Raw genomic sequence first — 9,220 nt, forward strand, 5'->3', positions numbered from 1 at the left:
AAAATATAAAACAAAAAATCCAACCCCCTATAACAAAACAATAAAAATAATAAAAACCAATATAGTATAACAACTATTTGCATAGCATTTACATTTTATTAGGTATTATAAATAATCTAGAGATGATTTGAAGGATGGGAGGATGTGTGTAGGTTATATGCAAATAATATTCCATTTTATATAAGGAACTTGAGCATCTGTGGATTCTGATATCCATGGTGATGCTGGAGCTAATCCCCTGCAGATATTGAGGGATAGCTATGTTGTATGTATATGTACACACACACACACACACACACACACACACACACGTCTTTTCGATTCTGTGATCCTGTGATCACATACATACATACATACACACACACACACATGAAGAGTAAAAATAGTTAATCAGGATGATGTATCCTGAAAAAGCCACTTGAGAGCAAGGTGTATGTATAGTATAAATGTCTTAAAATAATTACAAATTAACTATAAGAAACATCTAGTTCACTACATTTAAAAAACAAAAAAAGCAGAGGCTTGGAAAGCTGTATTCACAGTGAAGGGCTCGAATGAGATTATAGATTATGTCTCCAAGTCTACTCCTTAAATGATAGACAGCTAGGATACTAATTTAAGAAAATTTATTGAAGACAAAATGTCCAATGACCTACCAGGTGATACTCCCAAGACTTTAAACACTTATCTGTTATTAATTCACCGAGTATTAGAGAAACTCTCTATGACTTGACAGTTATGAAGCTAAAAGATAATTTTATGTACAATAAGAGATAATTTTGTGTACAGTGAAGATCGCTGCTAAGTTATATTTAACTATGTATGACAAAAATGATCAAGAGAATAATCAAAATAAAAAAAGATTATTAGTGAATATGATGTCACGTAAGACCACTTGCTATCTAGTGAAATATAGCCTAAACATAGTAAGTATTAAAATAAACACAGAACTATAACATTATAAAAACTTTCACATGTATGACCTTATTTGTTCTTCACAAATCCCCACAAAGCAGATACTATCCTATTTTACAGATGATAACCCTGAGGGAAAGAAAGCACTCCAATGTTTACAGATCAGGGAGGTAGGGAAAAATCATCGAAGGAGACTTGAGAAGAAGAAAATACTGGAAAGAAAACCAGGTGAGTATGGTATCCTGGAAGTCAAGTGAAAAATCATTGTTTCAAGGAGGAAAGAGTGTTCAGCTCTAGCAAATGTAACAGGTTGGATGACACAGGCACTGATCACTGGAGTGAGAAATGTGAATGCTATTTGTGGCCACAATAAGAACATTTTTGGAGAAGCTGTGGAGGTGAAAATCTACAGTGAGTTCAAGAGTGAATCAGGGCTGACTGTGGTGGCTCACATCTGTAATCCCAGGCTTCAGAGGCTGTGTTGTGAGGATCAATTAAGCACAGGAATTTGGGGCCAGCCTGGGCAACACAGTGAGACCCTGTCTCTACAAAATTAAAAAAAATTAGCCAAGCATGGTGGTACAGGTCTGCAGTCCCTGTTGCTTGGGAGGCTGAGGTGAGAGGATCACTTGAGTGTGGGAGAATCAAGACTGCAGTAAACGGTGATAGTGTCTCTGCATTCCAGCCTAGGTAACAAATGAAGACCCTGTCCTAAAAAACAAACAAACAAACAAACAAAGAGTGAACCAGAGGAGAGGTATTAGATAGAATCAGAACAAAAAATTTTCCAAGTGTTTTTCTGTAGATGGAAGGAAAAAATGGAGGAACTGGATCAAGGGAGAAGTGAGGAAAGAAGAGGGCTTTTGCTTAGTGTTCTTAGGATGGGAAAGATAGCAGCATATCAGCAGGCTGAAGAGAGGAACCCAGTGGAGAAGGAGAAATTGATGATGCAGGAGAAGGGAGAACTGCTGGAATAATATCCCCAAGGAGGTAAGAAGGGATGGGATCTGAGGCACAAGTGGGAAAACTAGTTTAGTCAGGAGTTCATGGCAACAGCAGAGAAGGTAAGGTATGTGAGCCTAGATGCAGAAGGACAGCAGATGTGGTGGCAAGACGTTGTGATATTTTCTTCTCATGGCTTCCATTTTCTCAGTTGAATGACAGTAAGCTGAGAATGAAGATGGAGGAGACAGAGCTAAATTCTTGACATTATTAAAGGCCCTCTAACACCATAAGTTTAATTATTTATTTACTTACATTTATTTATTTTGAGATGGAATCTCACTATGTCATTCAGGCTGGAGTGCAGTAGCATCATCTGGGTTCCCTGCAACCTCCACCTCCAAGGTTCAAGTGATTCTCCTACCTCAGCCTCCCAAGTAGTTGGGACTACAGGCATGCGTCACCACTAATTTTTGCCCAGCTATAATTTTGTATTTTTAGTAGAGATAGGGTTTTGCCATGTTTGCCAGGCTGGTCTTGATCTTCTGGCCTCAAGTGATGTGCTTGCCTCGGCCTCCCAAAGTGCTTGGATTACATGCACGAGCCAACATCCCCGGGCCTTAATGCCTTGAATTTAAAGGCTGAGTATTCCACAGCTATATTCAGATACAAAAGTATAGGTGCTAGAGAAATCAGAGTTGTTATTAACCACAATAATGGTTTTACCAAGTTGGGTAGGGGGAGGCACAGGACCTAATGGTGGAAGCAATGATTGGGATAATGGGATAATGACACATAAGACAGATTAGGAGGAAAGAGAGGACATGAAGGGGGAGAGCAACAGTGAAAAGTCTTAAGTCAAACTGACAGTTCTGGTGAGATCAAAGGATTGCTGGAGTTGAAGTGCTACAGGGAGTGAACTGGAAGGAAAAGAGGAGGTGGACAGATGGGTGTCTGAAGTGAGTTTATGGAAAGGCAGTAGTTAATAATTAGGTTAAGAGATTATTAATAATTAGGTTACTGTTAATGATTAGGTTAAGAGATTAAACATGGGAGAGAATTACTGAGGTAGAGAATACCTAGAAGAGTCTGCCTTCAAAATATAAACCCCATAAAAGTCTGCATTTTGATCTAGTAATTAAAATGTTTAGTTTGGAGCTGGGCACAGTGGCTTACATTTGTAATTCCAGTGACTTGGCAGGCTGAGGTGGGCAGATCACCTGAGGTTAGGAGTTCAAGACCAGCTTGAACAATATGGTGAAACCCCGTCTATAAAAAAAAAAAAAAAAAATTAGCTGGCTGCAGTGCACACCTGTAGTCTTAGCTACAAAATTAAGGCCAGAGGATTGCTTGAGCCCAGGAATTTTAGGCTGTAGCGGGCTATGATCATACCACTGCACTCCAGCCTGGGCAACTGAGACCCTGTATTAAAAAAATAAAATAAAACGTTTAGTTTTAGATCAGTCTTACCTTAGCAATGCAAGCTGGACAAAACCAGTCTCCATCTGGGATTGTTGTAATCTTGGGTCTATGGCAGTATGTATGACAGCCTTTGTCACAACCATCACAAAGAAGAAGCAGTTCTTCATTATCTCCCTTTCGACAGATTTGGCAGTACTATAATACATGAAAAATCATTTAAAATTAACCCTCTGCTATGAATAATAGTTATTGGGATGTTAAACACACCATAATTCCTATTTTATATTAGTGATGAACATTCATTCCGCTTGCTAACAAATATACAGTAGCCATACACATCTATGTATCTTTCGTTACACAGATATGGACCACATGACGGGTGAGCAGTTCTATTGGGGTAAATGCACATTTCAAGTACACTGCAAAGAACAAAGCTAGAGGCAGGATGCCTGCACACACTTCAGAAGCATGTACACATTAACATATGAAATAATTAACATGACATTAGAGCACATAAAGCAATGAATAGCTTTAATACATGGTGTTTTATTTGTTTAATGTGCTTCATCTTTTGCTTATCTTAGAGCCTCCTCATGATATCCTGAGAAAGAAATAAGAGTTAGAGTAATTTTTAGAATCAAAATTAGCAAAGTTGTAGTAGTATAATTAAGTATAATAAAACGATAACCCTAGATTTTTGACTAATTCATCTATGTTTTGTGATAGATGGGAAAATGTGTTCAAACCAGGAAACTTTGAAACTCAACCCAAATCAAACATGTGTCACAAGTGCAGAAAAGGGATTCTACAAAATAGTTTCTAAAGAAAAAAAGATACATTGAAGAAATTAAGAGGTCATTATTTATTTTTTAGAATTAAAAATAAAACTGTTTTCTACTGAAACTTTTCTAATAAAATTAAAAACTTTAAATCTGCAAAGAGAGGACTTCCATGTTCACATATTCTGTATATTAAGTTTTGCAAAGGAAAGAAGAAAAGTTAGACAAGTAAAAACTTTCAAGATGGCTTTAAAAAATGGTAAGCACTAACATTATTTTTTTGACATTTAGTTCATATTCCAGTCACAAAAGAAAATGTCCTGCAATCAATATTTTAAAAAATGAAAACATTTAACAAGAAATCATTTAAACTACTTTAAAGTTAGGTATTTATATGCTCTTAAAAACAAAATAGAGTAACTGTTCAAACTTACTTTAATTTTCAATGCAACATTTTATCTTAGTCTGGGAAAGTATAAAATGGTCTTCTGATCTAACTTAGTATGTATATCAATGATAGTTTTAGAATCTTATCTAAACAGCAGATACGCACTATTCAAGTTAACAAATATTTATCAAATGTATATATTATATATTTCATATTAAAATTGGCATGGTTACCAAGAGCAAAAGCAGCAGAGTTTAACATTCCAACAATCAGTATCTATTCTATGACCTTTTCTAACATCACCATCACTGAATACCTTAAGGTGGTGTTATTTCTCCATACTTGAATTACATCGTTACAACTTCTATTGTGAAAATATTCACTGAGAGATAACAATTGCAAGGTTATATTTATATCCCTATAACAACACAATTTAAAAAGCAGTTTCATGAATGTAAGTAAATACTCATTGTTTTATCTACTAGGTAACTAAAAATACTACAAGGTCTCTCTTACATTTCATACTTAGGATTTAAAAATAAAATTATTTTCTGATACTTTTAAAGAAAGGGTGACAGATATCAAACTCATAACAATTTAAAAAAATTACAGTAACAGCTCACAGTGTTATGGTAAATATATTAATATTTGGTTTTAATTCCTTTGCTGCTACAGTAAAAAACAGTGGATGCTGCCTATTGTTTAACGACAATATAAAGCATACTGTGGGTAGAGAATTATCTGGAGGCAAATTATAACAACTCCCTATTTTTCTTGGTAAGCTTGGTTTTTGTTCAACAGGGTATTTCTAAAGATATTGAGCACTTTAATATTTTGTTAGGAATGGCCGGGCGCGGTGGCTCAAGCCTGTAATCCCAGCACTGTGGGAGGCCGAGGTGGGTGGATCACGAGGTCAAGAGATCGAGACCATCCTGGTCAACATGGTGAAACCCCGTCTCTACTAAAAACTGCAAAAAATTAGCTGGGCATGGTGGCGCGTGCCTGTAATCCCAGCGACTCAGGAGGCTGGGGCAGGAGAATTGCCTGAACCCAGGAGGCGGAGGTTGCGGTGAGCCGAGATTGCGCCATTGCACTCCAGCCTGGGTAACATGAGTGAAACTCCGTCTCAAAAAAAAAAAAAAAAAAAAAAAAAAATATTTTGTTAGGAATTACTATGAGAATTATTATAGGCACTGTTACGTCCTAAAGGTTATAAAGTACTTCTTAATCTTTGAATATGAAACACTGCCTTCTTTTCAAGGTAGTTTCACAGTTAAAAAAATGTATTATTAAGCATTTGAAAAATGAAATGAAGATTGTGAGAGATGGAGCTAAATGATAATAAGTGTATATGAAGAACAGGGAAAGGTGAATGGATCTGCAAAAATGGAAATAAAGCTTTACATTGCAGAATTTAAATACCTCCATATAAAAGCAGGTTTTGATACAAGTTTTAGGTTTCTGTGTATAAGTTTATAATAAAACTGAACACATCATGATGATTGCTTTGATGTAGATGAGAAAAAATATAACTACAAATTTCATTTTGATCTAGGACTTAATCTTTTTTTTTTCAATGTTATTTACGGACAAGGTCTCATTATGTTGCCCAGACTATAGTGCAGTGGCTATTCTCAAGCGTGATTATCGCACACTACAGCCTTGAACTCTTGGGCTCAAGCGATCAGCCTGCCTTGGCTTCTGGAGTAGCTGGGACTACTGGCATGCACCACCATACCTGGCAAGAACTCAGTTTCAGTCTCTCTCTCTCTTTTTTAAAAAAATCATTATTGTCTAGATCTTACCAAATATACTGTCTAAGGTGACTTTAAAGTTGGTTTCAATAATAATTTTTAGAAGAAAAAAAATCTGTACCTGGTAAAAATGCTATTAAATGAATCGAACAGTGCTTTAAGATTTAGAGTAAATTCCGGGCCAAGTGCAGTGGGTCATACCTGTAATCCCAGCACTTTGGGAGGCCAAGGCAGGTGGGTGGATCATTTGAGTTCAGGAGTTTGAGACCAGCCTGGCCAACATGGTGAAACACTGTCTACTGAAAATACAAAAATTAGCTGGGCATGGTGGTGCATGCCTGTAATTCCAGCTGCTCAGCAGGCTGAGGCAGGAGAATCACTTGAACCCAGGAGACCAAGGTAGCAGAGAGACCAAAGTAGCTGAAATTGTGCTACTGCATTCCAGCCTCGGCAACAGAGACTCCGTCTCAAAAAAAAAAAAAAAAAAAATTATTGTAAATTCCAATCTGAATTGAGAAAGACCTGTATTGGAGCACATTGTGAAACTGCAGATTCATTATTTCATACATATTTTAGGAAACAGTGAAAAACCATAGAAGAAACATAATTTATTTGTGTGGAATTAATAAGGACTTGAGTAGTTGAAGCATAAAGGTAAAAATGAAACAAAGAATGCTCAGTTATTTAACAATCACTTCTTCAGGAAAACAACTATTTTAAGTAAAAGAATTTCACCTTTAGTCATTCATGAAAAGGAATCTCAAATGTTTACATTTTAAAGCTAGTCTGTCATTCAAAAGTAAATGGTGGTCAGGTGCAGTGACTCATGCCTGTAATCTCAGCACTTTGGGAGGCCTAGGCAGGTGGATCACCTGAAGTCAGGAGTTTGAGACCAGCTGTGCCAACATGGTAAAACCCCATCTCTTCTAAAAATACAAAAATTAGCTGGGCATGGTGGCGGGTGCCTGTAATCCCAACTACTCAGGAGGCTGAGGCAGGAGAATCACTTGAACCCAGTAGGCGGAGGTTGCAGTGAGCTGAGATTATACCACTGCATTCCAGCCTCAGTGACAGAGCAAGACTCTGTCTCAAAAAAGAGAAAAAAAAGTAAATGTTAAAGTAATTCCTAAAAGACTACATATAATAGATACTTCTATATAAAAGAGACAAGAGGGACACTTGTACATGATTTAAAATAAATATTTCTCTGGAAAACATGAATTATGGCTCTTTATTTTGAACACACAGCATTTTGGTGCCTGGTACAAAATAGAGATTTACTACATGATAAGCTAATTGGGCTTATAGAAAGGTGAAAAACCAGTTTTAATTAGTAGAGGAAAGACTAAAGGATCTACTATTCATGTTAACCACATCCGACGCCAAACACATAAACTAATAGTTCCCTGCTTATTTTGTATGTACTTATCTAAGTGCTCCTTAGAATTAAAAAATGAAAATTGATAGAAAAAGATGTTTTAGCAATGCAGTAATATAGCAGGTAATGTTAATGGAACTGTTTACAAGATTTAGATTAACAACTATTATGCTGACGGAATATAGGAGACAACTTCAGTTAGAGTTATAAACAATATTCAAAGGAGGCAGAAGTAAGATTTTAACAAATAAAAGATAACACATTTGAAAGCTTCCTTCAGGAAGGAGGAAAGTATTAAAAATCTTTTAGAATTAGAAAAACTCTCAAGTATAGCATACATTATTATGATAATAGGTAATGTACAATTAAGAAAGATCTGGAGGTTGGAAGAAACAGGACAAAGTAAATTAGTTATAGTATTTCTTAAATAAAAACACTTACAACTTTCATAATTGATTTTTCCCATGCTATTGATTTCTGTAATTGCTGAATGCACAGAGCTACCTGTGCAGCACTGCGAGCTTCTGATAATGCCCTTCTCCATACCCTGAGCCCTGGAGCAATATCCTCTTCAATTCTGCATTGAAATATAGAAAAATTAAGTAGGTCATGTCCACACTTACGATTACTGAATGTGAAACAATCATCACACTGAAAGCCAAGCAATGACAAAAACATGTAACAGCCAATAAGTATAAGGTTTAAGCAACTAAATTTGATGTAGTGCACAGACTGTGGCTACGTGCCTCAAAGCTTAGTCACAACCAGGTAAATGTAAGATCACTTTGCAGGATTATCAACGCACATAACAAAAAAAAAAAAAAAGTTTTTACAAAGCACCATGCAAATAGCATGATCCATATGGATCACAGACATACAAGAAGATACATAGATAACAGGCAATAGAAAATAGGCTCCAATTAGCAAAGAAGCACAATAATTTTTCAAGTTAATCTCAATAACCTACCCGTCACCATCACCACTAATGGATGGTGCAGGAGCAGGGACAGTAACTGTGCCCACATTATCCAGTTTGATCTGAATGGTGGTACTTAAGGGGCTCTTCAGATACCTTCTTTCAATGTTCCGCTCCAAATCAGCCAGCCTGGTTACAGCTATATCTAGGGGGTTGTCACTCTTCCGTTCCAGTGCATGTGCACTGTTTTCTTCTTCGCCAGTAAATTCTCCATCACGCTCCTTGCACAATTTAGTAAATGACTTATGTTCAAAATATACCAAGTCCTCCCTTTCTGACGCAGGCTCTGGACACATCCAACCCTATATATCAAGAGAATACTGTTATTATGATTTCCTCTTAAAATGCCAGATGGGTGAATTACCTTTACTTAAAATACAGTATTGGATACTGGCAGATCTCAAGGATCTTTACTAAAAGTTTTTACACCTGTGTTTCCTAAAACTAGGTAGAAATAAGAATAAAAAAATTAAAAGAAATAGTTGTAAGAAAAATCTGAAAAATAAAATTTATAAACTTTTGCTATTATGAAAGGTATGAAAAAAATCAGCAAAATATTTTGTAAGATTTTAGGCTAGGCCGGGCGCGGTGGCTCAAGCCTGTAATCCCAGCACTTTGGGAGGCCGAGGCGGGTGGATCACGAGGTCAAGAGATCGAGACCATCCT

At 36.5% G+C, this 9,220-nt stretch overlaps 1 protein-coding gene across 27 annotated transcripts in view; it reads right to left on the reverse strand.

Moving 5' to 3' along the window:
- BAZ2B (bromodomain adjacent to zinc finger domain 2B) overlaps positions 1-9,220 on the reverse strand; it is a 334,986-nt gene that overhangs the window by 17,692 nt on the left and 308,074 nt on the right. For 19 of the 27 annotated variants that reach the window (XM_017546664.2, XM_017546673.2, XM_017546643.2 and 16 more), the window contains 3 exons: positions 8,546-8,856; positions 8,020-8,155; positions 3,328-3,474 (listed from right to left, as the gene is read on the reverse strand). In XM_017546664.2, the coding sequence (XP_017402153.1) occupies positions 3,328-3,474; positions 8,020-8,155; positions 8,546-8,856 (594 nt within the window). The remainder of the gene's footprint in view (positions 1-3,327; positions 3,475-8,019; positions 8,156-8,545; positions 8,857-9,220) is intronic. The other 8 variants (XM_017546701.2, XM_017546765.2, XM_037745457.1 and 5 more) reach the window with 3 other exon arrangements.

Source organism: Cebus imitator, unplaced genomic scaffold (assembly GCF_001604975.1).
Source record: "Cebus imitator isolate Cc_AM_T3 unplaced genomic scaffold, Cebus_imitator-1.0 Scaffold10, whole genome shotgun sequence".
NCBI classification, from domain to species: Eukaryota; Metazoa; Chordata; class Mammalia; order Primates; family Cebidae; genus Cebus; species Cebus imitator.